General features: G+C 42.1%; 1 protein-coding gene across 2 annotated transcripts; it reads left to right on the top strand.

The window, feature by feature from the left end:
* The first annotated feature begins 17,003 nt into the window (after positions 1 to 17,003).
* Positions 17,004 to 24,382, top strand: sall4 (spalt-like transcription factor 4). 2 transcript variants are annotated; one of them, XM_084553580.1, is made up of 4 exons: positions 17,004 to 17,310; positions 19,626 to 22,058; positions 22,140 to 22,444; positions 22,529 to 24,382. In XM_084553580.1, the coding sequence occupies exons 1-4, from the start codon at positions 17,244 to 17,246 to the stop codon at positions 22,961 to 22,963; spliced, it is 3,240 nt and encodes a 1,079-aa protein (XP_084409706.1). In that variant the 5' UTR covers positions 17,004 to 17,243; the 3' UTR covers positions 22,964 to 24,382. The 2 variants fall into 2 exon arrangements, with proteins under 2 accessions (XP_084409706.1, XP_084409707.1); XM_084553581.1 differs by lacking the exon at positions 17,004 to 17,310 and adding an exon at positions 18,414 to 18,673.
* Positions 24,383 to 25,997: the final 1,615 nt, after the last annotated feature.

A 25,997-nucleotide genomic window follows, 5' to 3' on the forward strand; every position in this document is an offset into this window, starting at 1 on the left:
CACACATGCCTTATCCTAAAAAAACAAACATGATGGAAATCTGATCTTTACACATACAACCCATTGTTTAGTGTGTATGTGTGTGTGTGTGTGTGTAGGCGTGCACATGCATGTGTATGTGCTTAAGCCTTTGTTTACCTTGCCTTCTTTCAAAGCCCTTAATGCACACAGACACCGGTGCCGCATTAATGCTTATGCAATAAATGAACAAAATAAAGTCTTTCGGTGGAAGTGGAAGTTAAACACCAGGTATTGTTGACATTCAGAAGTATAACACTGAACTGCTTTCTAAATACTGCAGACGTTTTTTTCATCGTATTTGTTTTCACAAAATCTATAAATGGTATGGGATTGTTATCAACAGAAAATATTTTTGGTTCATTAGGGTAGCCTGGAATATATTTATTGCATCTTGTTTTAGGTTTCTGTAGTGTTATATACCTTTCATTATTATTGATGAGTCATTGAGGGAATCAATCAGTGGCACAAACCCAGGAAATGTTTTTCATTTTAATATGGTGTGGAGAGAAAATACGATTCAGGCTACAAATTTTTTATTTTTTTACCAGTGGGAAAAAATGTCCATACCCATCCTTTTTTTTTTTTTCTCTAAATGAAGAAACGTCCACCCAACCCCACGATCTAAGTCATAGTCCGTCCATATTTGCTGTTTGTTTGACCCCACGAGGGCACGAACCCTGGCTGATCCTTCATCTGAGGACAAAGCTTATGTTTGCAGTGACATCATAAATGCCTCTGCGGGGAAAACAATGGCTGATGAATTTGGGTGGAGGGGTCGGGCACAGTGGACAGCAGAGACGCGCGGAGACGTGGCCCGAAACTTCCAGTGTCATGGAAAGTTTTCAGACGAGGACCCACACCTTGGTCAAACACGCTCCCAAAATGAGGGCGAGCTCTGATTAGTCTCAAATTGCCGCGGCTGTTTTAGAGGCAGTTCCAGGTAGGGGCCGAGCGGCGCTGGGACCATCAGGTTATAACACTGAATGTTTATATGAAGCTTTGTGACGGTTGGAGACAGTCAGAGATGGGGCGCTGCTCCTTGGGGAAGAAAGACGCTTTGTTTTTATAGGCTGCCTGGAATGTGTTGAGGACTGTGGACATCTGCTTTATTAGCATATGTGAATCCACCCCCAGCTATGAATCTGCTGGTGGTCTGATAATGTATCATACTGTTACTGATATCTGTAAATACAGACTGTTTGAACGTTGGCCAGCAGGTTCAGAATCACACATTTATTTAACCTTTGACAAAGACGGGAGTAAGTAAACTTTTTGAAGTGTGTGTTTTGAAATGTGAGGGTTTTTTTTTGTTTGTTTTGGCTTTGTTTTTCCAGTTGCACTGCCCACAGATTATGTGTTGCTGCTTCAGTCTAGCTCTCCTGGAGCTTATTGGTGTGAAAATTCCTCAGGAGCATTCTCAGAGTCACTCTCGGGTCATTACAGATGCATCCCACCCATTCACTCATACTGGCTCGTGGATTACCATTTTCTTTGTTAAGCTAATTGCATTATTGAGGGCTTTTTTCAAAAATCAAGTAGGGGGTATGTGAGCCTATGTATGGATGTACAATCGCTTATGGATGAGGTTCATTTTCTTCAAATGCAAATTAAATAGTTGTCAGTGCTCTACTCTGACGTTTTTCACAGTTGGACGTGACACTTCATGATCAAAATTGATTATCTGCTTTTCATTTTCATAGCAAATATAATACATGTGATCTCAAACTCCGTTATATAACCCTGGTTTGAGTTTGACCCACAACATGCAGCCTCTCATCAGATCCTGTTATCGCAATTTCATAGCAGAAAATTAATTAGTTTATGAATCATGCGCCATTTCCAAGAAGCTGAGTGGTAAAGATCATGTGGCAAAGTCCCTTCAGACAGATATAATCTATTAAATAGACCAGGCCTATGTAACCTAACACCTTTCAGGGAATGCACTCAATCAAGCCTATTGTTTCTGTTCACATACAGTTCCTTCTGTGAGATAAGTATGGCCTGGCCACACAGATAACAACAATGCCTTAAAAGCATGGATGAGACACTGACTGTCAACACCTCACTGTGTGAGATTTCCACCCAGATTCATGTGCAAGCTCCGCTCGGTCAAGCAAGTTAGAGAAAACTGGCGTTATAAATAACTGTGCTTGTGGGAAGTGAATCTCCAGCACGCAATTGTTTCTGATATGACATGATCCCAGACTAATATTCAGACTATTAGTCAGGATGTAATGAGGTGGTGCCTGTGGTGTGATTCATGTAGCGGTTTGATGAGGGCAGCTCCTGAATAGGCAGCATAAATATTATGGCACAGAGGATGTGAGTCAGGACAGAGAGAATCCAGTTCACTGGGCCATTACTTGAGTTGAAAGGAAGAGGAGGAAGTTGGTTTGAAGATTTGTCACCATCAGATCTTTCTGTTTTAGAAAGGGGGTGGGCTCTGCACAGCTCAGGAATGTGGAAAAAGACCTGGGTGTTGGGAGGGTTTTCTTTTCCCATAAATAAGACAAACTGGTCTCCAGATTCTCAGTGTGGGGGACAGCTAATAATAATTTAATTGCTGAGTGATTAAGTACTTTTTAATATAAATGTATGAGTCATATTTTACATTAAAATTGAATCATCAATGTGCGTTCAGTGTTAGCTGTGTAATATTGTAATGCAGGAAATATTAATTCCAATCATCGCCCCAGCTATGAGTGAAAACCAGCATAAATTCTGACTGAAATCGCTGCTCAATGTTCAAATATGCGTCTTGAACAACTGGTTTAGTCAACAGGTAAATCAGAAACCAAACCAGACTATTCTCTTAGTTTCCTGTCAGCCTCCTGACACGCTCTGGTTGGCTCCTACATTTAAAAGCTCATTTGAGGCAGTTGTCCCACTCAGGCACTCATCACCAGCGGTGGGAGGCTGATATATCCATCTGCGCCAGCGAAGGAGCGCTAATCCTTGACAACTGTGCCCCTCTGGCACCGTATCCGTTGCACTTCTGGTTGGGTGATACAATAGGATCCCCTCCTTTGTCCTTGAAATTGTTTTAATTAGCCCCACGGCGGGGGTTGGGGCTGCAAGCATAAGGCTGACTCAATAGGATTGACAAAATCACATGAGTGTGATACTACACTGACTTGGAGATGACAGACATGTGGTCGAAATGGTAACAAAAGTGATAAAAGTGACAGACACGGAGACGGTGGCTCCTCTTAAATACATCGGCCTCAGATACTGTGATGGATGCTGTCTAAAAACATACTGGAGAAAAGCTAGTATCAGAAAGCTGAACAACTTTTGGGGATCCTACATTTAGATGAACAACAAATTTTGATTGAATATCTCAAAAGAATTAAGTCCGTGTTTCTTATTCCAGTAGAGGTATTGTAGTGGAATGTATAAGCCCTGAAAGCTAATTTTTCCTCAAATGTCACTCACGGCACTCATTGCAAAACCCAAAAAACCTGTTACACTTGCTGCTCCATGATTCACTAAACAAAGTTGTGTGTGGGTGCTTGTGTCCATGTGTGTGAACATGCATGTGAAGATAAGCTGCAGCCACAAGCAATCACTTGTCCCTCCGCCAAACTTGGAGCACGGACCGCTTGGACCTCCCAGTGGCCACCCAGCCCTGCCAACAAGAGGTGACTCGAAGTCTTTACGGGGTCCGAGAGGATCATGTGACATAAAAAAACTGCGCTATAATCCAATATCCATGTCTGTTGTGCGGGTCACTTTCTACTGGAAAGTTAATTGAAGGAACCTCTGTGCAGTTCCAGCCACAGTTTTAGCGCCAGCCCTTGATAAGAAGAAATAATGGTTGTTATTAGGAGATATCAAAACTGTGAGTCTCTATGGATTCAAAATTGAGGTTAAAATCTTAGATTGGCCATTTATGTAAATGCTCACACCTCCCCTCCTCCCAAAATCTGCTCTCCCAAGTCAAACACCCATCCCCCTCATGTCCTCCCCCTCCTCCTTCTCATTGCCCCATGGGAGGAGGGGTGGTGGAGAGAGAGAGAGAGAGAGAGAGAGAGAGAGAGGGAGAGGTCCCAAACCATCTGAATCCCTTTTAACTAAGTGGCTAGAGAGGAGTAAGGGCAATTATTCCACCATGATGCATTCCTTCTCAAAAGAGGATACCATCAATGTTCAACACATGGAATGCAAGCTGTGTTATGGGCACTGGAGGCATGTCACATCCTCCGAAAAACTGGACGCGCGCACCAGAAAACAGCTAAACAGGTGCTCGCTCAGGTATAAAGGGCTGCAAGCACAGTGAAGAAGCGAATACATCACCACATTATATAAATATTTAACTAAGTAAAAGTGAGACATTGAAAATTGAAGTTAAAGTTCAGTCGAGTGGGGGGTTCTCTGGGAAGTGTAGAGTAAAAATATTGGTTCAGATGGAGCAGTTTAATCTACAAAAATGCATCATATTTTGTCAAATAAGCAAATGTTTGTACCTGTTTAAATGCAAGTTTAGTGGAAAATTATATATATATATATATATATATATATATATAATTTGTTAGCAGTATGAAGTAGGGCATTGCCTGGAAACTGTATGTGAATACATATTTAGCCCAATGTATAAAAGCCAAGTAAAAGTAATTTACATACAGAAATTCTTTATCCGCATATGAACACACATAGGCATGCAAAACTGGGTTTTTCTATTTTTACTTCCTCAACAGTTTAGCTGAATGGCTGCATTTCTGATCACACCATATTCTTCCCGCATATTCGGGAGGAGCGCTCACATGTTAAACAAATTCTGTAACATTTTCTGGTCGCTGCTGTTGCGGTTTGATTATCCATCACTAAGATTCTAGGTCAGTTTCCTGCCACTATAAACACAGGCTTAATGATGAAAAATACAGCTGAGGGACGTTTGAATGGAGAAGCCTACAATTAACGAAGATTAATAACGGTGTGCTGCAATGGAGCCCCTCCTCGAACCAGCTCCCTCGGGCAAAAAAAGTTCTGTGAGAATAAAGGTGTTTGTTTTCACCTTTCATAGTCATGCTGATTATAAGAAATGTTTTGTATTCTTCCCTGCTTGGACTTAGTTATTTTTTTCTGCCTGTCACCTTTCATTGTCATATTACCACAAACAGAACAAAAGACTTTCATTTTGCATGTATTTGTTAATCAATACATTTAAATTTCCTCATCAACAATTTTGTTTGTGCTTGTGTGTGGCGATTATACACTTTCTTACACCTTAATAGGACCAAAGATGTGTGATTTTAGTGTGGTCTGGCCTCCTTTCCTATAGCCCACCTGTAGATTGTGTAGTATTGATTGCTCCAGACGGCCTTTGCGAGTTCCACTTCTTCAGTGGTGTTTAATGGAGCTCATCGTCCCCTACTAATTCTCTCACCATTTCCCCTGAAACTGGACACTGCAGCCCATGTATCATCCAACAGCACCTTCCTTAGGAAGTGACTGGAGCATGGAGCGAGAGCTTTAACACGTCTTTTAAAGGCTAAGACAATGAGCACAAGACAAATTTCCAACTGAGCAGCTGTGTGGTGGGAAAAACCTGCCTTTGTCCAGTCCTTCCCAGAGTCGCATAGGGGCTGTCACATGCTCAGCATTTGTTTGACTTTTTTAGATGGGTTTTTGAACGCATGTGGTGTGAAACCAAACCCATTCCTAGGTGTATGAAAGTCACAGGGCATACAGGCAGATGTAGCGTTGCTCCGCTCCTATTCTCCCACCTCGTGTCTGATACTTCAGCGTGCGTTCTGTAATCAGCTGGCTTGTAGTATTAGAATCTAGGTTCATCATCAACAGATTTTAGCTGTCAGTCTAACATTTGTTGTTGTTGGAGCAAGTTCGTGTTTTGAGTTTTGTTTGACTGATATGAGAAAACAACAGTGCTTATTCTATCTGTATGCTAAAACACCACCTCAAAATCTTTGGAAAGGCATGACTGTCCAACTGCAACCTCTCATGTTACTTCTGGTTTGATCTGTACAAAAACAGTTTACCTGGGATTATCAGCTTGGCTGTTTCTGAGTTCCTGTACATTGAGCAAATGTTCAACGTAGCAAAAACAAGATAGAGAGCCAGGCCAGCTATTTCCTCTTATTTCCAGTCTTAATGCTAAACTAAGCTAATGAGTTGCTGGCTTTGGAGAGAAGAGGACAAGCTATTTACCCTTGTTTCAAGTCTTTATGCTAAGCTAAGATATGCTAAGATAATGAGCTGCTAGCTTTGGAGGGAAGCAACCAAGCTTTTTACCCTTGTTTTCAGTCATTATGCTAAGATAAGCTAAGATAATAGATTGCTGACATAGGAGAGAGCAAACTATTCTGTTTTCCCTTCGTTCCTTTCTTTATGCTAAGCTAAGCTAAGCTAAGCTAAGCTAAGCTATCAGGTTTAGCTTACCTGGTAGATAGCCAGGCAAGGCATTTCCTCTTGTTTAGAGTCTTTATGCTAGGCCAAGATACGTTATGGATTGCTGGCAGTAGCAATACAAGCACCTTATAGACATAAGTGGTATAAGTCTTCTCATCTAACTTTAAACGAGAAATCAATCATATTTCTAAAAGAATAACTTTTTAGGTCCTAGACATGGTGTTACTTCCAATTTTAAAAGCCGAATTAGGAGTAGTTTGAAATGTCTGCCGTGTATACGTCATACCAAACTTTACTGTGTCTGTATCGTGTTAGAGGCAGATTCTGTGCGCTGACTCAGACAGCAGCCAGCAGACAGCAGCCCGCTAAATGTTTCTGTGAGATAAGTCCAGCCCAAGCCTTTCATCCTCTGGACATTTGGACAGAGACTCAGACAGGTCAGGGTTAATGACAGGCTGTCATTGCACCTTTAATGCACTATGTGTTGAGTAAAGGCTCGAGTTTGCTCGTCTACATATGGATAATGGTTTTCCATTGATAAGACAGAGGTCAAGTCTTACACATAAAAGGATTTTGATAATCAAATATTTATGAAAACTAGTGAATTCATCTCTCAGCGTGCAAGCTGAGTTCATATTCCATATCTGTGCAAACAGCGTTTCATCTCTGTGAGCAACAGTTCCTTTAGGGAAGTCTGACTGTAATGGAATACTTGTTAAAAAGAGAAGAATGTGCTTTAATTTGTCAAGGGGATCTGAGCTGACAACTTTAGTAAAGTCCACTATAACAACCTTCCAGGGCCCCTGACCTAGGGAGGGAGTGACCCCTGACCTTATTTGGGCCTCTTTTATGAGGACTTTTTTCGGCTCTGGCCAGATGGCTAAACTATCAAAGGGATTTTTATGAGAAAAATCTGCAGGCAAGAGTGGAGTAGTATATTTATCTCATTGTGCAGAGGGCCGAGCCTCTGTAACTTCCGACTAGGTGGCTCGGAGGTGGTGTATGTGCCCGCTCTCCACCTCTAAAAGTAACATACATAACACAGTTTTATTCACAATTTTTCATAAATAGTATCATCAGCATTTTTAAGCATCACATTTATTTACCTTAAACATACTCATGCTCACAATGTTTTTCCTTTGTGATATAATTGCAGAATGTTTTCCAGCAAAAAAAAAATTGTAGTTATCAGCAGCTAACTGTTGACTCAGTCCTACATCCTCATCTAACGCTAACAACAGCAGCAAACAGTATACATGCATATTGATTTTATGTCTTTAGAAGTCAAACGCAGCTGTGTGTCAATACACGCAATAAGACAGTGGAATGAAATGAATGGAGCTGCTGCTCTTCTATTTAACAGAGAGAGAGAAAGAAATAGCTTTTTTACAGGTAATGTAAAACCAGTGTATGAGCAGATTTTACAAACGTGGCCCTGAAACTGACGTGACAGTTGCTGGTGATCACAGATGAGTACAAATCAGTGGAATTTGTGTGTTTGGGGAAAGGGAAGAGTTGTGTGTCCCAGGGTCACTATAACTCCCTCTACTCACATCACTCATGTGGCGTCTTTATGAGCGATGGTCTGTTTTGTTGGATTGGGTTTCTGGGGAAGCATTTAAGGCCTGTCCATAAGCATTACAATGCAGGAGTAGGTTCAAGATCCCAGTAAATGTTTGATAGGACATGTTATTGCATGAATTAAGCTTGGAGGGTTATCTCCTGAAGTGATAACAAAAAAAACCCAAAGAACCTACTATGTGTACACTCAGACTTGGCTGTGCCTTCTTGTACGCACACGAATCGTGACACAGCTGTTGTAAGCATTACGTGTTTGTTGTTCTCCTCAGCTGCTCCCCCGGAGCCCACTCATCATGAGTCTTCTGACTTCTGTATGAACAGGGGCAAAATAATTTCCAGACATGTTTTCCACGTGACCGGGAAGTTGATACACATGGAGGTTGTGGCACCGGATTAATCAGAAACATGCACGTAAACATCGGAAGATAGTTGAGATTGAAGGGATCCATTCTGATGCTGAACTGATTTAAACTTTTTGATGAATGAATCAAAATTCACTCATCAAAAATGGTTGCCAGATACAAAGAGGAGACACTGATCAATCGTTTATGAACATTTGTAGCTTTGTAGTCATTCCTAATCCTTTGTAAGTGGGGTAACCTAAGCTGTCGCCGGCCTGCTTGTTTTAATGTGGCCATTCCTCCTCTTGATTGCGCTCAGAGGTCGAGTGAGATCTGAAGTAACTGGAAGCAGTTAAAATAATAGGAGCTGACCATGTGTTTGAGGTTATGAGAAGGGGAGGAACCTCCTTATGTTGAGGGGACAGCTGCATTTTCCTTCAGCCCGGAGAATATATGATAAAACTTGAGCTGAGGGTTTTCGTGAGGTGTATCTGTTAATTATGTCCTTTCTTCTTTGCCGGATTCCCATCAATAGATAGCATGCCACGCTCATTTGTTTGGCTGATTCGCTGTCTAAAAGTTTCACTCAGCAACCTGCATTTATAATTTTAAAGGGAAATCTGCAACAGATGCAGCTGCAGTGTCTAAATAGGATTAAAAAAACACAGCAAACGATGTGTGAAGAATAATCTTAACGGAAATCTATGTAAACAGAAACCGTACAAAAATGTATTATTGGTCAATGCAGGCTGCCTGTTTACTTTCCCTGCAGGGCAACGGCTCAGCACATGTACACACTCATACACACACACCCACCTGCATTCAAAAACACTGATCCTACACACGCATGTACACCCCACATACTCGCTGTCTCCACCCATTTTCATTCACAAAGCGTGGAGAGTGAAGAGTGAGGCGGAGCTAAGGTTCACCCAAACTTGTATGAGTCGATGAAAGAGCACAGCGGAGCAGAGCATCACGTGTCGGCCTAACTAATACTTTTACTGTGAAAATTAACTCAAACATCCTCAAAGACAATGTTCATCATCATAAAACCCCCTCAGGAGTTTCTTTGCCTCGTGCCATTTTAACTTCACAGTTTGATTTGTGAGTCTTGCAAATGAGCTGGAACCAGAATTATGAGAGTGTGGGGGGGGGTCCCTCCTCAACATTTTTCTCCTTCTTCTTCTTCTTGTTTCACTGTTTAATCTCCTGAAGTTTAGAACACAAAGACCCCTCAGCGCTGGCCAGCCCACCCTGCAGATGGCCGGAGGATCAGAGGCTGTCAGCACGCTTAAACGAGCCAAGAGTCGAGGCTTCAGCCCTGCGGGGGAGGACAGAGCATGAATGGGGTATTTCCACCAACCTCTATAGCCCCCCGCTGGGCATTTGTAAAATGATTTGTGGCAAATTTGTTTAATCAATATGGATGCGGGGGTTTGGATACCTGAAGTCTGAAGTCTTTCTTTCCCCTTTCTTTTCTTGCCTGTACATGCATCACTGGGCGCTACAAGAAGCTTGGGGTTCATTTTTGTTCAGGAGTACAATGCCCTCATACGTGACAGGAAGGAGTTATTGATCAGGAGAGAGTGTGGCTAAACAGCAGAAGGATTTGAACAAGTCAAGTTTGGACCCTTCATTTCAAAGACTTTAAAAACATCTACATGTATGTCTGTTCTAAGAGAGGAGTTTGTCACATGTTGCTGTTGGAAAACCCTTTGAGGCAGATTTCACATTATTATTATAAAAGTCCTACTTTTAGCTTCTTGGTGGCATGTGTTTCAGAGACAATCACAAGATATCAGAAGGTACATTTATGTTGTTTGGAAAGTCCAGAGTGGAAGAAGAATAAATGTATTGCACACCAGTTCAGCCTCACAAGTCCAGTTCTTGTGAGGCTGCTGCCCACGAGGAATAAAAAGACAAAGGCACTGTAGGGTTGTCCCCTTTCTGTCCAGCATGTGATTTACAGTTTGGCCTCTTATAAAGTCTCTGACACACACTGTTGCTCATAGGAGAGAAGAATGAATCAGAACCTGATTTATTTCCAAGTGTGCTCACACATACAAGGAATTTGTCTCTGTGTTTGGTCCAATAAGCAGTCAGAGAAAATGAGAAAGTAAAGAGCAAGCGCTGAAAGTCAGAATAAAAATATATAAAAATTCAAAATGTACAAAAAAATACATAAAGCGTCTGGTTTTAAATATTAAATGGACGGTACAGACTGCGCGTGGATGTGCAAAACGAGTCTGGGCGTGAGATTGTGAGGTTCCTAGTGTATGTTGTCTAAAACTGTAAGCAACACAGAGTTATTATTTACTTTTGCTAAATATTCACGCTAACACATGCTAACACATGCTAACACAACTCCTGCATACCTTCCTGGTTGCTATGCAGTAGCTACTATTTTCCGGCCCTTTCAGCTGGATGTTTCTGGCTCTTCCTCTGAGATTGTTCCCCGTTATAAACCCCGCAAAGTACTTTTGTCACACACGTTTCGACCCCATCGACTTGAATAACTTCAGCACATCCTCACAGCTCACCTTTTTTTTCTCTTCTCTTCTTCTCCTTTTTTTAACTTCCTATCTACACTGCGCTACCATAACAGTTCCTGGACAGATGTGGGCAGAATTCCTAATTTCATTCCCATTCTCTCAGCCTGTCAGTTTTGAAAGGGGGAAGCAGGACAGAAAATAATCGGCAGAACATCCCATAAGTCTGAATGTGAGGGCAGCAGATGTGGGTGTGGAGGGAGGGTGGTGGGGCTTGCAACCGGGCCTCCCCAAAGGCCCATCTGACTATTGTTTAGCAGAGAAGGCATTTCTGCAGTTGCTATAACAACCATAATACACTCTTATCCATGTGCAGCACTCATGGCAGTGTGGAGTCTGATTCTTTGAAGTGCGTTGACGGGAAGAAATGACAAAAATATGTCTGTTTAATGAGTTCTTAATAAACAAACTGTTTGATGAGACATTACCGGACAAGGAGGCATCCGGTATTCTGTTTTCAAGGACAAAAAGTAACAAGAACTAAATGATATATTCACATGTTACAGGAAATGAGAACAGATTTAAAGGGCCCTGTGAATACTGCTGAATACAGTAGGCAGAGGCCGGGGGGATTAGGAGTTTCTTTCAGCAGTCACAGAAGGCAGTCAATACCTCTGAGGTCCACGGCTGTCTTTGTCAATGGCCGCTGTAAACCTACATTGAAGAGTCTGGTGAAAACACACCAGGTGTCTTATAGTCTTTGAGCCCCACAAGAACGACCACATTCACTGTCAAGGGCTTTATTCTGTGTGTTGCTTTTGTGCTCGGGGAAGTTGTCCCCCTTTGACAACCAGGGCTACTTCTGAGAGCCCTTAGCTGACGTGAAATTTTTAAGAAATTGCACTAATTTCACATTAGATCATCCGTCTGTCTGTGACATGGTTTGAAAATGTGTTTATGAACTCAAATTTGACCTGAACAATTAGATGTTCAGAGGAGACTTTCTGCTTCCTTCCAACTGCGTGTATATGTGAGATCACGTTAACATTGGGTGTGTTGCAATCATCAATGTTTCAGAAGTTACTTGGGTGATTTATTTATTTATTTATTTTTGAGAAAGCCCATCAATTGAAGGTTTTAAGTGGATGTTTTCTGATGGCTGATCTCCCAAAACTCCCACTAGAGCACCACAGTTTGAACTTCATCGTGTTGCTTTAAATTGACTGGTCAACTATCAACTGAAACGAGCGCATGGAAATGGCCAGAGCGGGAGCTGACGGTGTGCTGTTGTATAACCTTTCTCATAAGCTAATTAGAAGTGAGAGAGGGCTGATATCCAGCAGCCCCTCTGCTCAGCACTTCCCACCCTGTAAATGTTTATGGCCCTGACCCAGATTGCATCTCAGATTTGAGGGATTGGCCCCCTGTTGACTCACAGCTTGATGGTGACTGCCGACTTCTCCCTATCTCTTTGTTTATTGTGTCTCAAATTCTTCAAGTTTGACCCCCTCATCCCCCAGCTCCTCAGAAAATTGTATGTAAACTAACAACTAAACTAGAAAAAAAAAAGATTTGCAGTATCTCTAAAAAAAAAAACAACACATCTAAATGGGATATGCCTTTCTCTCTAATGTGCGACTTCAGCCCTGCAGACTTATTATTGCACATCATTCGCTTCTTCAGTGTGTCGCTGATTAGAAGTGAGAGTGAGAAGTGGACACAGTGGGGTTCTCCCCATACAGTGAGTCCTTGTTTCCCCCCAACACTCTATTGTTTATTGATGGAGGCAGTTGTCATAGTCGTGCAGTAACAAAAGCCTGCCTATTGGCGTGTTTACCTCTGCACAGGAACCACTGGGCAATTCTCCATTAAATTACAGCCATGTGTGGGCCGTTGATCTCTCCCCTCACCCGCCTGCACCAGAGACATTCACACACGTTCACACACACACACAACACATCAGGCTCAGTACAAATCGAAACTCGCTTTTCTCGTCATCTGTGAGAAGAAATAAACAAATTGCTGAAAGCAAACTAAATACAGGATTCACAGAGCAGGGCCAAAGTTGTTTGTGGAATGCTGTGGCAGATAATTTCCTCCAGCCCCAACCCCCAACCTCCCAGTTAGCGGTGTGAGACAAATAAGCACTCATCTTGCTATCACTGAAGGCACAGATGCAGTTTAAATACAGAGTCCTCCGAACTTCCTGTTTCACCCAGGTGTTACAACCATTTCCGGTTCAACTCTCGCATGCAAATGATTGTGTTAGATTTGATTATGTGCCTTGCTGGGATTCCTTCCTTGTCTTTTATGGCCGTTTTAAAGTAAACAATCCTCTTCTAGACATGTTTTTTAATATAATTTGCTGTAAGTTTTGTCTGTTCAAAAGTTTAATCAACTCATAAAAAAGATTTTAAAATTACATTTACCCCAAATGCCTGGAAAATATGCAAATATTCTTTGAAAAGCTCAACTGCTTGTGCTTCAACCGCGTACATTTATGCTACAGGAACGTTCAGGAAAATTCAAATCACACTTTAAATTACATACAGAACCTTAACTGACTCTCCGCTTAAGCACAGATTCAAGGCAAGGACAACAAAATGAAAAATCAGCCATTTAATGTGACAAAACATTTTTGAATGTACTGCAGAGATTCCACCGCATATGCTCCATATCTGCATCTGTGTGGCCAGTTGACCAGGTGGTGCATGTGTTCAGGCTGCGGTGCTTTTCAAAAGAGAAACATTCAGCGGGGAAAAACAATATTGGCAGAGCAGACAAACATCCAATACCTTTCACCTCAGTGCCCTCAGCCTCTATTCTAGGCTGATGCTACCAAACAAAAGAACTAAATACACATGTTCATGAAAAGGAGGACATTGGAAGGGGTGTTGGCTGATCAATAATGAAAACAGTCTGACACTATAGTAATTGCGGTGAGCCTCTGTATTTCTAGATAATGCTATGTTTAGATGATTGAAAAGCAAAGGTGGCAGGGAAAATTACTGTAAAGTCTTAAGAGCATGAGCATGGGGGGAAAAAAAGGGCGCATTGATTGCCTGCAAGCAAAGCCTCGTGTTGTGGTATGACTAATATGAGCGGGACAAAAAAACACAGGAGTAACTAAAAAGGTCACCTGAACTGTTTTCATTTGTGTTTGCCTATCCTCAGAGTTACCTTTCCATGGGAATCAAGTCTGGCATGAAGAGAAAAAAAAAAAAGGCTTTTTTTTTTTTTCTCTTTGTCCTTTGTGTAAGTTTAATGACGTTATTTATGACTACAAGGGAGGAAATGTTTTAAGGGGCACCTGAAGAAAGCCAGCGGAGGATAAAATAATAAAACAGGATCTAGGAAATACACTCAGAAGAAATCCTGTCAGTGAGCAAGAAACTGGTCAACCATTAAGAGACTACTTGTGGTGTGTTGGAGGGAACACGTCTGGAATGGCGTCAGACGAGGCTTGATTTTTAGGTCCTTACATTAATAAAGACCTACTTTCACTTTTGTTTTGTTTTTGTTTTTTTCCAGGAGACACTCAGGCATTCGGATTTTAACACTTGCCGTGTGTGATTCGGTGCAAAGAGATCAGGAATGCACTTATCGTCATGAAGGTTATACAACCAAGTATATGTGTTTCATAATTAAAGAGTTCCTTCACAAACGTTTCAAAATACAATTTTTCCTTACACATTCACACTAACTGCTCACGGACCTGACTACATAAGCATATTGAATATTTCTCCTTCTTTGCTGTGAGGTTTCACCATTGGAGAGACTGAAGATTCTTTGTCCATGGCAGACAAAGTCCCAGAGCAGCGAAGGCCGAAAATTAAAACGTATCAGAGGATGTGAGCAGATCTGTGTCCTCCCTCAAAACAACCAGGGTGAGCAAAACAGACACTTTCCAGCAGCGCCGACTGTCACACTGATGTGAAAAGGCTCATCCTTCCCAAGTTTGGCCTGCGTCTTTCATCTTTTACTGAGTCCTAAAAAAAACACATGTTCAATTCACAATTCCTCAGCAAGTGTCGGGCTGTTATTGTCCGTCTGCTGCAAGGTCATCGTAAACCTAGTGACGCATCACAGAAACTAGTCTCCATCTTGTAACACTCTCTAGTGTAAACCCCAGAGGAGAATCTAAAATAAAGCCAGGATATAGAAAATAATTGCTCATCGTCTTGACGCTGAGACCTTCTGCCACCGCTCTGGATTCACTATTGTCAGATATGTGACCTGGTCAGGGACATTATGTTTTCCTTCAGTGTTCACTTCTGTGCCACCTCTACAGTTCTCTTCTGCAGAATCACATAACTGACATCGACTAGCATGAAATGATCACAATGGATCTCAGGAGCCAACAGAGAAATACGTGTAACAAAGGGCAGGGGTGGGGGGAAAGCCAAGGATCTGTTTATCAGGGTTATAGCTAAGACCGGAGCTGGAGATGGATTTCTCCTTTTTCACGTAACGGCCTCCGTGGCTCCTTTGAGTGAAGGTCAAAACAGATTTGTTGTTTCATTTGTCACTGACATATTTTAGTTGAGATTTCATCTCATTTTTAATTTTTTAATTTTCAAAAGGTCCCTCTGGTTCCCACAGCTGCAGCTTTACAGCTCTGCACAGTTTGAGCTGTTTGGATTGAACAGTGTATTCAAGTATAGTTTCTTATTGGGGCAATAAACTGTCTAGACAGCACTCCCCTCTTTTTCACCTTCAGCCAGTCCCTTAAAGGGCATTTGTTTATCTGAATATATTGGCGCGTCTTTGTCTCACACTTATCGGCCGTGGCATTCTATAACACATGCTGAGGCATTTTAACCTGGAAAGGAATGGCAGGAAGGCCAATGCAACGTATGAGTGATGGCACGGCGAGGTTTGTATTAATATAAACTTTTGTCCGAAGTTTATTTAAATGATAGATTCCATTTTATTTCCTCCTCTGCCAATGCATGAATCATTCATTTATGGACGACATTTGCACGCGGCTTGTTATGTTCCTGGTATGTGACACGTCAGGTAATCTGTGAATGAGACAAATTCTGAGGTCGTGATGTATGATATACAGTATATGATATGGCTGCACAGACTTTGAAACGTTAAAAAAAGAAATCTGAGTGCTTTTTTTAGTGTTGTTGTGCAGCATGCTATAAACATACAGGAGGTGATCATTGTCTGTTGCATCGATAAAGGTTTTCCCCTTTGTGAAGTTTCCTTTGTGGAGTGAACTTCCTGGAAAGTTTCAGGTGCAGAAAAGTGTGGGGTGGAGGAACAGAAATATTCCAACATCTCTCTTTTTTTGTAATGTCTATCATTTTAGCATAAGGGGTTCAGAAAACTGTACCCGAGAGACAAATGCGGTGTCTTTTATAAGCAGTGCATCGCTCGGAATTAATAAACTCAAGCAATATAGTTATGAACATCCCTACCCAGAAACAAAACCACCCCTGTATTGGATTACTATTTGTTAAAACTGTATTTCCAAAATGCTTTAGTGATCTCATTCACATTTTGGAACAGACACACACAAAAAAAAATCCTTGACCACAGTTGGAAAACTGCTGTATGTCACTTCCAGTCACAATAAGAGTGCTGGGGAAAACATGAATGCATCCATGTAAATGTATCTGATCTCATATTCCCTTCTTCATGCTTTTAACTATTTCCTGTGTTGGCTGATATGTCTTCTGTAAATCATAAAATCTAATAAAAATAATTGTAGAGTCTATGTTAATGTACATTCTAGAGACAATTTTTAACTTTTTGTATTTGAAAGAATTAAGATGACCATCTAAACTCTTACTGACTGAAATAGGTATACAATATTTGAAGATTTGTACTGGGCAGACTTTTATTACCATAATCTGACAGCTGTTGCGGCACATTTGCTTACAGGAACATCATAAATACAGTGCTATGGTGTCGGAGAACTGAGATGACGAGTTTCCTGGAAAGTGATGAGCAGCACTCTACGCAGCGAGTCCCTGTGACAAATAAAACGGACGCAGCGTCGCTTTGCGATTCCAGCGCGTTCGGTAAAATAAGAATAAAGTTGGGAGAAGTCTTCAAACACTGAGTGAACTCTCGCTCGCTTCTCGGCAGCAACATATATTTTCAATGAACAAGGAAAAGAGCGATAAGTTGGGTGTTATTAACCCTGCCTCCATCCCGCAGTCCATCCACTCGCATGGCTCCTCCCGCCCCCTCCTGGCACTCCGCTCCTCTCATCAATAGGGAGCGCATTTGAATAATGTGTGACCACTTGGACTGGAGCCAATCAGCTGTCAGAGGACCGTGATAAATCGCAATGCATTATTGATAATAATAATTACGTTGACATGCGCATTTCTACTTCAGGGGCTAATTTTCCAAGCTGGAGAATTTGTTGAAGAAGGGGAGGAAAAATTGTCTGTAACTCTTTGCTCCTGATGGTTGCACCATGTCGAGGCGCAAGCAAGCCAAACCGCAGCACATCAACTCCGACGAGCCCGGTCCGATAGAAAATGGTAAGTTTTTACGCACGAGATTTGCTGAGTGTTGGTCACCCAAAAAAAAAAAAAAAAAGTCAGAAACGTGTAGCCATGGCACGCTGCTGTGCAAACTATCGACATTTTATTTCTCAAACTTTGCGGGGCTGACTTTAACATTGTCCCCCCTCGCACTCTGACCTGTTGCTGTCTCTTTGACTTGGCCAGGAATAAAATGTTAAGCCCCGGAAAGCGACGCTTAGAGGAATAATTTTAAACGCGTACAGGTAGGTCGCGTAAAAGGCAGCACTGTAGAGGGTTTCGAAACGCAGCCCAATTTAGAAACTTTTTCTGTAGTTTAACTCTCTGGTCCCATTCATATTGATATGTTATGTGAGTTGTTGTTTCGTGGGCAGATCTGGACACGTTGAATCGCGTTGAACTGTTTTGGATACTTTGATGCGTGTGTTTCTACCTGTTGGTATTATTTGGCTCAGATATAACTTGCTTAGAGAGGAAGCTTTGTGGCAAACAAAGACTGGAAATCCTGATTAGAATGCCCGTCTTGTTTGCGTTTTGTCTGTTTGTGTATTTTTGGGGGGTTTAAACTCATTTATACGTATTATATTAAAAAGAAAAAATAATTTGGTGATATATTAGTGCGTCCTTCTGATGGATCCAAGTTGGACTTGTTACCTTTGCATCGTGTACTTTTGATTCTCCACATTTTATTTGCTATTTCTAATTAAACATTATGTGTTTTGATATATCTGCTTTGTATCTGTATCTGCTTTGATGGGATTTGTTTGGAAGCGTGCGGAAAAAATAAGCTTTTAACACAAAGTTTGCCAAAAACTGTATGAAATGTGACTCTGGAGTAAGCTGACCTAAAGGCAATAAATCCCCCAGTTTAATGCATGACTGTTTCCTTTCGTACATATGTGGAGAGGAGGTGGGGGATGGAGCAGTGGCCTTTTTGTGGAGATTGGGGTGGGGGTGCGTTTTGGTGTTGCCATATGCAAGCCCCAGCGCTGCCGTAGACCTCACCTTTTTTATTATTTGACATACACAGAGTTTGACGAGCAGCTTCGGACTGTATTCTGATTTGTGGCTGCCATAAGATGGCTAAACGGTCACCTTTTGTGCACTAAACTAGAGCGCATAGATTGAATGTTTAATCTGACCTCGTGTCATGTACCCCACTAAAGGTGATCGGATACAGGTCATGCGCCGACAAGTGGCAAACTAGTGCGCTGCCCCCTGTATTTACCAGTGAATACGTTGGGGCTTTTATTTAAAGCCTACGTGTATTTAAAATAGTGTTCATAAACCTCGCGGGTGCTGTTCTCGTCGGAGTTAAGCGCTTTCAAATACGGGCGCCTGAAATGTATGGTGCGCAAAGGTGGGTGGCGGAGCCATGCTTACTGTTTCCACATAGATCAGAATGTAATGGAGGTATTTGTGACAACGCTTCAATGCCTCCTGGTGAGCAGTTAACAAGTCCAAAAGTTTCCTTGGGCAAATGCAAACAGGTGGTCTACCCCCATTCTCTGGGGCATTAGCATTTAACAATACACCCAGTTGTGAAATGGCCTCTTAGTTAGCAGACAAATTAAAATGCACACGCACCAGGCCTCCACGGGCTGTGAAATGTTTTAAAGTCCTTGGCACTGAATTTCTTTTTCTTTTTTCTTTTTAGCAACTCATGTTTGCGTAGTAAATGTTGTGTGGGACATCAAATTCAGTCAAAGTATTAGTAAAGTTGTATAGTAAATGTTTATCTGGATATTAATCTTGGTGTTGGATGCAAGTGTTGTCTTCAGTGTGAAACAGGAAGATTTATTTATTTATTTATTTATTTGAAAGGGCTGACCTGAAACATTTGTTAAATTTAATGCCCAGTCTATCTGTTTCTTTGTCTTTCTGAACATTGTTCTGGGTTATGTTAAGGGTAGATTATTGCCCTCTGCTGGCCTTGTGGGCAAATTCAGTTTAACAGCCCAGTGCAGTGACCTGGGGAGAGTGGATAAAATAAGATGAACATCTTGAAATGTTGTATAATCCAGTGAACACAAACATCTTGACACAGTGTCATCTGTAATTTAACATGTCTCCCAAAAGGAATAAAAGGGCTCTATTTTTTTTATTTTTTTTATTTAATCTTTATTCCAGACACAATAAGCGGTCCATAGTAACGACAACAAACAATATATTGTATTTCCAGATATTTTAAGGAAGTATTACTCTCGCCTTTGAAAATCTGTATGTTGGCGGGTTTAGTCAGGCAGATGACCAATTTATCAGTTTCATGGTGTGGCCGGTATTAATTTATATTATGTGTTCTCATTTTGAAGGGATTCATCGAGATGATCAAGCTGTGGAGACTGGCAATGAAGTAAAGAGGTTCAGAATGGACGAAACCAGAGTCTGCAACAAGTGTTGTGCCGAGTTCTTTGACGAAGCCGAGTTTCTTGAGCATGAGAAAAATTGCACTAAAAGTCAGCAAGTGGTCATCATGAAGGATGGAGATGGCAATGACGTGCCGGAGGAATACTCGCAAGGCTCTCCTGAAGGCCTTACCAGCGACCATGATGATAGCCAGTCCAGCAGTCATTCCCTATCGCATGCTAATGCGGACCAGCTGGAGAGAACAGAGGAAGAGTCCAGCATGAATGCAGAAGACTCGGGACACCAGGATCAAGGAGAGATGTCTGCCAGTCCCGAGATGGCTTTCCATCTATCACCCAAAATGCAAGATTCAAATGTCACTCTTGAAACCCTAGCTGATACTAAAGTGGCCGTCTCCCAACATTCTTCAAATACATCTCTGACTTCATCTCAGGAGGCTTTGCAGGCCATCCCGGTGATCTTGGAACAGCTAGTGTGCCTCCAGCAACAGCAGCTACAGCAAATCCAGCTGACGGAACAGATCAGAATCCAAGTGGCCATGATGACCCCACACGGTGTCCAGTCGTCAGTAGGGGCAGCAATGGACCCCCTGAAAGCCTTTGGTGCGCATCTCTCTCAACAGCTGTCTGCAGCAGCGGCTCTCATAGGAAAAAGGACAGGCACTCAGAGCCTCTCCATGGAGACGATAAAGCAAGGTAAACTACCTCTGCCCACTGGCATCCCTACCTCTCTGAGTACAGGACTGTGCTCAGTGACTTCTAAAACGGACATAATGAAGGGAGTTCCAGAGCTGGCCAGCCGTTTACCAGCACTACTGCCCCAGTCACCAGGTGTCATGGGTTTCCCCAGCGCCTTCAGTGGTATCCAAGCAGGGATTGAGTCCTCCAAAAAGGTGAAGGCGAAGATGCTGAACCTCCCACCAGAACCAAAGATGGGGGACTCGTTGTACAAGCACAAGTGTAAATACTGCGGTAAGACGTTTGGCAATGACAGTGCCCTGCAGATTCATCTGCGTTCTCACACTGGAGAGAGGCCCTTCAAGTGCAACATCTGCGGAAACCGCTTCACAACCAAAGGAAACCTAAAAGTGCATTTCCAAAGGCATAAAGACAAATATCCTAACATCGGCATGAATCCTCATCCGGTACCAGAGCACCTTGACAATATTCCCACCAGCAGCGGCATTCCTTTTGGTATGTCTGTGCCCATTGATGAGTCAAACCTGACTGAAATTAAGCCTATACTAAGTCATCCAGCTGCTGGGTTAAGCACATCGTCACTACCAGGATTCAAAACTTTTGATGGCTTTGGGGGCGACCCGTTTTCCCAGAGACCCTCCCCATCAACAAGCGATGGTTCCACATCTGTGTTTGGCCAAGAGTCAGGACTGGATCCAAATCAGAAAGATACTAAGGAACTTCTTGGAGCACTGCATCATATGAATGGTAATGGCTTCCCAGGAGAACAAAGCTCTGGAACGGCGAAACTTCAGCAGATGGTGGATGGCCTGGAAAAGAGGACCAGTGACCCCAATGAGTGTGTAATCTGCCACAGGGTGCTCAGTTGCCAGAGCTCACTCAAAATGCATTACCGTACTCACACCGGTGAACGGCCGTACAAGTGCAAAATCTGTGGTCGTGCGTTCTCCACAAAGGGAAACCTCAAAGCTCATTATGGAGTACACAGGGCCAACACGCCTCTGAAAATGCAGCATTCGTGTCCCATCTGCCAGAAGAAGTTCACCAATGCTGTGGTTCTGCAGCAGCACATCCGCATGCACATGGGTGGGCAGATCCCCAACACTCCGGTTCCAGAAAACCAGTTTGAAGCAGCAGAAGTAATGGAGCCATCTCTACCAGAGGAGAAGGCTATGGATACCAATGGCTTTGAGGCAAGCATGGAAAATCACCAGCCAGAGCGGAACTCCCAGAATGACACCTCAAACTCACTCCCATCTGCCCCAGAGGAACAGCCGGAGAAACACATAGCCCCTGCTGTTTTTTCCAGCCTTGATGTTTTGAAGAATCTCACCTCTGCTCTTGCACTGAACCGACAGAGCAGCACCACTTCAGAGAGCGAAGGAACATCCAAAGAGTCCCCACCATCTCTTAGGGAGCAGGAATATCAGAATGGCCGTAGTCCTGCCATTTCTGACTCGGCCATGTCATTTCACTCCTCTTCCCCAGTAAACAACATTAGTACTAAGAGTCCTGGGTCTGCTGTTGATGAGATTGCCCGCAGTGGGTTAAAATCAGAGCCTGATGCTACTCAAGATGGTGCAGAGTCAAGTGGGGCCCTTGACCTTACAGCCTCCAGCAGCTCCACTCCCAAAGTAATTAAAGAAGAACCTGGCATGCTGTTTACAAACGGAGACTATGGTGAGTTTCAATAGCTAAGAAAAGTATCTTAGATGCTGACTTACTGTGTGCCTATATCCTAATTTTTCCATATTTCATCAGCTCCCAGTAACATGTCTTTCATGAGGATACCATCGAGTCTATCCAGCATGGAAATGAAGATTCCCCTTGAGAATCCTTTGGGCCCTCACGGTTTGTTCAGCTCCCATATGCCTCAGGGAACCGCCATGTCCTCCTCCATCTCCAGCGCACCACGGCGGTCAACCAAGCAGCACGTGTGTAATGCCTGTGGCAAGAACTTCTCGTCTGCCAGCGCCTTGCAGATCCATGAGCGAACTCATACAGGGGAGAAGCCTTTTGCCTGCAACATCTGTGGCAGGGCTTTCACCACAAAGGGGAATCTAAAGGTAGGTTTTCACTTATCAAGATTATTTTTTGCTGTTCATCTCAGCATTTCAATGGGATCATAATTGTCTCCTTTTATTCTTTAGGTGCATATTGGCACTCACATGTGGAACAACTCGTCCCGGCGGGGCCAGCGTCTTTCTCTGGATAATCCCATGGCCCTGATGGCAATGAGCACCGAGGCTAAGATGATGCCAGAAATCATGCAGGCCCCCAAAGAGCTGGGTGCTCCATCAATGAACTTTGACCCGTCTCTGTGGAACCAGTATGCCGCTGCCTTCAGTGGAGGCCTGACTATGAAGACCAATGAAATTTCTGTCATCCAGGGGGGTGGCGTCCCGCTCCCTGGGAGCCCTGCCGGCGGGCCTCTGATTGGCTCCACCGGAGGCCTCATGAAGATGGACGGATCCCACTCCGGCCTGCCTGCCACCATGGCTGAGATTGAGAAGAACAGCTCTGACAGTGTGCCAAAATCGCAGTTCCCACATTTCATGGAAGAGGGTAAAATAGCAGTCAATTAGATTTCTTTTAGCTCTGTTTGTGAATGTTTTTTTTTTTGTTTTTTTTTTGAATGAGGTACAATCAATATCCAGAGAGAACCTCGTAGAATCCCACTTTAGATGTGTTGAATTTTTCCACTGTCTTCACTGCAGCTCTCTCCCCTCCTGATCCCAACAACTCTCAAGTGTTATTTTTAGTTGAACTTGATATAACTACTGTAGTTGTATTTTATTTTATATAAAAATATATATGCGGGTATTTTTTTTTCCTGTGACTTTTTTTTTCTTTTTGCTGTTTATCCAGAAGTTTGAATGTATAACTTACTTGAAACTGCTTTAACTCAGACTGTCTCTTGATGCTTTTGAAGGATTTAGACTTTGATAGGAAACGTTTCAGGACATGACTTTTTAAGGACACCAGTTTGACCAGTCAGGACGTGGTCTCAGTTTCCAGAAAGAATGGTGCAGTTAACTGTGTGTGTCTGTAATGACTACTTTCCCTCCTGTTGTGTGCCATAGGTTTTATGGCATTGTACATGTTTGTAGCAGTAAATGTGATTAGCTTGTCTCATTGTTGAAGGGGCTTTGGACCAGACTGACAGATTATTCTATTTTCTTGCCTTTTTTTTTTTTTTTTTAAATCAAGGTGCAACAGTTAGGTCATCAGTTTTAGATAATGTATGACATCTTTGTTGCGTTAGTGCCAAGATACAGTAGTTGATAACTCATACCTTTCGGCAAGTGCCTAATCTGAACTAAAAATGTTGGCTGTTCACTTCCAAAGGCTCATACGTTGCTGTGCTGTACCATGAAGCTTAGAATGTATTTCATATTTTGATCCATATATTCCACCTAGTGAGCGCCAAAGGCATATCGGGTGCTTAATGTTCTCATGCCTGCACTTTATTTCAGGTTTCGGTTGCATTTGCATTTCACTGCTTTTATTGTTATGTCGAGGAGATGGCAAACTTTTCCTTCCTGCCATAAACAACCATTTAGATCGCCAGGCTATATATATATTTTTTCTTTTTCCTAGGTTACCAACTTGTAGCATCATTAATTTATTTATAATACACACCCCAATGCTTGAGTTTAGGGGGTAATTTCTACCTCGTCTAGATACTAGTCTCCCGTGCCCCTTAATACTCAATGCGATGCTCTGTACAGTTTCTGATACATTTTGTTTTTCTCCTGAATACGCGTTAAGATTTTTCATTCTCCACCTGCTGAGTTGAACGGTAATGAATGTATCACTGGACACTTTACGCAACTCAGACTGGTCAGAGTACTTTGCGGGCCCCGGCTGTACATTCCTTTATCGATATGCATTTGCCAAATTGTGCCTTTCTTTAGCAAACCATGTCAAAACTGCTTTCAAGTTGTCTCCACGGTTCAAGTATTGTTGAGCCAATTTGTTCTGTTTACAATGTAAATGTTTTTGTTGTCTTTTTTTTTTTTTTTTTTTTTTTTTTTTCTCAAAAGTTTCCTTCACTTAAATGCTTTCTGATTTTGAAAAAATAAAATAAAATCAGGGTGACTTTTTCAATAAATCCTCCTGTCATTACTTCGCAGAAAACCAGACTCGTTTGAGCGTAAAGAGGCTGTGCACTGTGTTGTACTGAAATTTACCCCAACCAAACGCTGATGCCTATACCAGCACAGGCTGGTCTTAATGTACACAAAATCCCTCATTTACATCAATTCACCTTCAGATGACTCCAGTGAAATGTGTTTTTTTTTTTTTTTTTTTTTCTTCTTCTTCATTACCCACCAGGAGCCATTAATCCCTCCCCAGTTTGCATTCTCAATGAAAAAGTATTTGCATCCACAACTGAAGCATGTTGTAAAATCGTGTCCACAATCCTCTTTAAGGTCAACGGCACAATGGCTTTGTCCTTCACAATTTTGACCTATTGTAATGCTTTGCATAATTGTCCTTACATAAGCTAGTTGTAGGCGTACAGCGAGTAAGCAGAAACACAAAGAAGCTGTACTGCAATCAATCTGAGCATTTGGTTTCTGTGGATGCTAGTTTGCATGTAAACTCACTTTGGTGGTAGATTTTGATGCTGAGTTTTGTATATGATTAAATTCCGTCACGGAAAATGCACAAAGAACACCAAGCTGTCACAAAAAGACAGAGGCCATGGACATATCAAGGTCACTTCTAAGTTTTTTTTATGCACAAAATTGAAAGTGTATTGGGTAGGCATTTTCATAGTGGTGGCCCTGCAAATAATAATAACAAAGACTGTTTTGCTTCTGCTTCTATCACCAACTGAGGTCAAATATATGGCATGCAAATGTAATTACTGGAGGCATTGGTCATTATACAAATGGTGCATGTTGCTACAGTAGTAGACATACATCCAGTTTCTTCCCATTTCATTTGCTTTAATAGATGTTTGCACCTGCTTGTGCAATCTGTGCAGGAGCCTCAGCGGGTTTCTAGAGTGCAGGAACACCTGTAAATTGCCTGTAATCTGGTCTGTTGTACTGCATTATACAGAAAGTGCTAATATTCTACCTACATTGCCAAATGACTACTGCAGCCTTAAGATTGTTGGCACAAGGCACAAATTTGGATTGATTGTCTTGGACTGCAAAAGTAGATGTTTTATTTTTTCTGCAGAAGGACTGAACGCAGATGCGCTCAGATTCTACAGTAATATAAAACATCACACATAGTCCTCTATTCAAAATATCAAAAATATCAAAAGTATTTGTTATATGTTATATACTCATTTTAGACTATTGGCTTATTAAAGGCTATTTTAAGGCTAATCCGAACTGTATTATCTAATATCCATAACCCACTCCCCAAATATTTTTGCCTTGTTATATCTTGTCTCAGTTTTATATAGCAATGCACACACTTATTCTTTTTACTTTTACATGGTGTGTGGTGCTGAACAAGATTTGAGATGTATCTTTGTACAAGTCTGAGCTGAACTCCAGCCACAATAGTTATCTATATCAAATTCGACCATTATTTATAGGGTGCTATAGATATGATTTAGAATAATAAAATTGAATAACTGTAGTGGGATAAATA

The sequence above is a fragment of the Chelon labrosus genome (genome assembly GCF_963514085.1).
Source record: "Chelon labrosus genome assembly, chromosome: 10".
Lineage (NCBI taxonomy): Eukaryota > Metazoa > Chordata > Actinopteri > Mugiliformes > Mugilidae > Chelon > Chelon labrosus.